A 4,114-nucleotide genomic window follows, 5' to 3' on the forward strand; every position below is an offset into this window, starting at 1 on the left:
GGGAGGGGAAGCGGGGAGGGGGAGGGGAGGGGGAGGGGGCACTTGGTGAAAATCACAACAAAAGGTTGAGAAGAGTGTTTTTAACCATAGACTCAGCATCGTTCGCTCACACAGTTCAGTCTTCTGATTCAAATTCCGTCAGCACTTCTGAGAACCTATTACATGCTAACGAGCCTGGTGGCACAATGGTTAAGTGCTCTGCTGCTAACTGAAAGGTTGGCAGTTTGAACCCATCAAGTGGCTCCATGGGAGAAAGACCTGGCAATCTGCTTCCATAAAGATTACAACTAAGAAAACCCTATGGAGCAGTTCTACTCTGTCACGTGGGGTCACGAAGAGTCGAAATCAACTCGACGGGCACCCGGCAACATTATGTGCTAGTTACCAAGCTGGGTGCTTTCAAACACCCATAAGTGGTTGCCAACATTTTCTCTGTCCCAAATGCCTGAGAAGAGCATTGCCCCTTTGCAGTGATTCTTAAAGTTGGAGGTGGGAATGAGGGGTCATGACACTTTAAAAAGGGACAGAATCTCCAAGGCAGGTGGTGATGGGGGCAGAGAGCAGGTGAAAGTGGGGGACGGATGGCTGATCTGACCCCATCCCTGGTTGACAATTACTGATATCCTTAATCTTATGTATTCATTCATTCATTAAGTAAAAACGTTTTAAGCATTGCCTTGAGATAGGCACTGTGCCACATAAACGAAATCATTTTCTATTTCCCATTAAATCTTACCAAGTCCACTGGCTAGCAGTACATGTCGAGTAGCCCAACAGATTCATTGCCAGCAATACAGAAATTCCTGAAATTACAGCAATCTATCAATTTACCTCTATGAATCTTCTCACATATGAAATAATTTCTTATTCACACAGAAAAATTAAAATCGCCCTAATTCAAATGTCCTCTCTCTCTTCCTCCTGATAAATTCAATTTCATACAATCCCCAGAGGAAGTAAAATTACCACCACCACCAAAAAAAGGAAAAAAGAAGGGAGAGGGAGGGCCATCCTCTCTCTGGAATCTTCTGTGCAGTCTCACTTCCGGCTCCCACAGGAAGTGTGGAGCTACTTTGCCATCTCCAGCACCGGATAGCCCCAACCCCAGGCATTCTGCTTTTGCCAATGTCCAGGGATTTTACAGGAAGCATAAGCATGCTGCAGCACCAACCACTTGAGGAAAACATCCTGGACCATATTTGACCACTGCAGCTCCTTAGTATCTAAGCATCATTATTAAATAGCATTTTCACCAAAAAAAAAAAAAAAGGGATATTGCCCAGACCACAGTACACTGTGCAGTCTAAGCCTGCAGCGCTGTCACCAGCCACAGAGAGGCAGGGATTCCGTGTGATCTGGGGAAATGATGAAGAGACTAGGCAGACAGAGCCACACTTGAACCCTGGCTTCATTCCCTTGTCACCAGGGTGCCTGTCAGTTTGTATTCCTTGTCCAGAGTCTGTGCCCAGTGAATTTTAAACTCAGCTGGAAGAAACTCGGTGCCTGGACTCCTCTGAAGGAGCCCCATTCTCCAATTTAACCTATTACCGTGACCGCTCTTCTTTTGGAGGGTTAAATAAAAGAGGAGCCTTGAGTAGCTCCAAATACCAAAAACCAAACCCACTGCCATCAGGTCCATTCCAACTCATAGTGACCTGTCCTATACGGTTGCCAAGGAGCCACTGGTGGATTTGAACTGCTGGCCTTTTGGTTAGCAGCCATATCACTTAACCCCTTAACCACTGCACCACCAGGGCTTCACCTGTAGGATTAGGGGCTTTTAAATTGTGATGGTCTTCATGTGCTAAAAGTGTTACTGATAAAACAAAACTCAGTATTTTTAGTTTAATGTGAAAGTGGTATTTTCAAAGTGTCTTTGTACTTCATTTTATCTTTATGCCTTAATACCGGTTCCTATTACTTACTCTCTGCCCTCATTACCACCCTGCCCCAAATCACAGGAGCATCTGTAATACAGGCATCCAAAAGCTTCCAGATGTTACAAAGATCTTCTCCTCAGAATTTAACTTCATTCTGTAAGTACCAGGCTGATTGCTATGCATAACAGTTTCCCATTTGTAGCTAAAATTTGGAAAGTAAATATTTCTCATTTCTTTCCTCGAGGGAAATCTGCGATAACTTACACATAACCACCATACCAGGAAATGCTTTTCAAGGAATGAATAACGAATCCATAACACTGTGAGTAAATCCCAGATTCATGTCCTGCCATACAGCCGCCTGCTATTCTCACTTCTAGCTGGAGGTGAGCTCTTTCTCTTGCTTTACCAAGTCCCTCACTCGCTGGTGACATTCTTCTTGACCTAAAATGCCACCAGTGGGAGGAGCTGTGTGGGAGTTGCAGCTGGATCATCAATTCACCTGGCAAACAACTATCAAATCCAGTTTAAAATTAATCAAATGGGCCCTGAGGATTCTCAGTGACTGCATTTTCAACTGATGAAATTGTCACTGCATCCGTGGAATGCTTGGAGGATGGGAAGGCACAGCCTGGAGGGCAGCGGCTGCCCTGATTAAAACAGCACAGGAATGTCAGGGTTTCCACTGAGAAGGGTTTGGAAGGATGTTCTCCAGGTGGGGACAGTAGATGGTCAACGGACCCTGCTCTCTCCCTCTGATTTTTCACCTTCCCCTTGGAAACTTTTCACTTTGTCTAAGAAGCAATACTATCAATGCCCATTCCCTACACTTTTCAATACTTAAAATCCATAGTTTTCAGACTTGACAGTCAGTCATCAGGTTACCAAGCTCACAGGTTCTCTCTCTTTCATGCTGTTTTCTAAGGCCTTGCTGGTCCTTGGACCACAGTATGTCCTATGGACTAGCACCTTCAGCATCTTCTGGAATCTGGTTAGAAATGCAAATTCTCAGGCCCTGCTGACTCAGACTCTACATTTTTCACAAAATCCCCTGGTGATTCGCATGCACGTTAACATTTGAGGGACATCATGCTAAAATAACCCCACCCATCCTCTTCACAGTATACCTGCCTGGTGTCCTTTTCTCTGGGATCCCTGCCATCTCCACACGGGGTACCCTCCTTTTCCCCACCATTAAGAAGCAGTGTCCTGAACACCATCCCATTGATATAGATATTAAACCCAGTGACCATATTCAAGTCTGCTCCCCACATCCACATCCCTCTCACTCTTTCTGCTTTGGGTACAGTCCAAGGTGGACTTGTGATGAGGCAATAAATGAGCTCATCCTCAGGGAATAAAAGAGAGAGAGTGGACCACTAGGATGACCCTGAAATGAGGAAGCAGACGGGCAAGGACAGAAGGGCCATCTCAGAGGGCTCCCTTCTACACCAACAGGTTCTAAAAATTGGTGACAATGGCTGTGTTTGTACAGTACTTTACCTTGTGGAGGTATAATTCAACACATAATTGTCATATTACAAAGCTGTGACCAGTGAGGCCCCTGCTCAGAGTATTGCAATCAAGAGAATTCAAAGCAGCATCCAAAAATAATCTCAAAATAACAAATTCTTGGGTTCTGGCAAAATGGCGCTCTAGGCAGAAGCACCACGCCATCCCTCCACAGCAAAGATCCGAAAAACTAAACTGAACAGAGACTACAACAATCCTGAAACCCTAAAACATCAAATGAAGAGATAAAGAACTCAGCAAAGCACCAAATGGAGTGAGAAAACTGACGGAGAATGGAGAGTGAGGAGAGATTCATGCAGAGGTCCCCTACCAGCTAATGCAGCATGGATCTGCCATCTTGGACTCGTATCAGAGACCAGCAAACAGGGGGTACAAGAAAGCAGCCTCACGGAGCTTCCAGCGGGTGATAAAACAACTGGTAATTAGCGATATACGCTTTCCCACCCCCCACCCTTCTTCACCCCGACTCGGCCTCCTCTGCTTCCCGCGGCCATAGTCTCTTGACTGGGAAACAGCGGCTGCTTGGATTCCACACACCCGAACAGGCAGTTCTCTGAGTGCCATTTGTTGGCTGCTGGTGTTGCTTTTTTTCCGCTTCTTTTTATTTCTTCCTTGCCTCTCCCCACCTCCCCCTCCTTTCGCTCGAGTACCTCGCTCCATGCGCCATCTTTGCTTCTTCCTGAGGGGCTGTGGAGCTCCGT

The 4,114-nt window shown here is 45.9% G+C and overlaps 1 protein-coding gene across 1 annotated transcript in view; it reads left to right on the forward strand.

Annotated features, from left to right (window-relative positions):
- The window catches only part of LHCGR (luteinizing hormone/choriogonadotropin receptor), a gene marked incomplete at its 5' end in the record, with an annotated part of 74,207 nt that overhangs the window by 32,788 nt on the left and 37,305 nt on the right, over positions 1 to 4,114 (forward strand). The window contains 2 exon segments of the mRNA XM_004369593.2: positions 1,962 to 2,036; positions 2,125 to 2,202. Coding sequence (XP_004369650.2) covers positions 1,962 to 2,036; positions 2,125 to 2,202 — 153 coding nt within the window.

The sequence above is a fragment of the Trichechus manatus genome, unplaced genomic scaffold (assembly GCF_000243295.1).
Source record: "Trichechus manatus latirostris isolate Lorelei unplaced genomic scaffold, TriManLat1.0 scaffold00005, whole genome shotgun sequence".
NCBI lineage: Eukaryota > Metazoa > Chordata > Mammalia > Sirenia > Trichechidae > Trichechus > Trichechus manatus.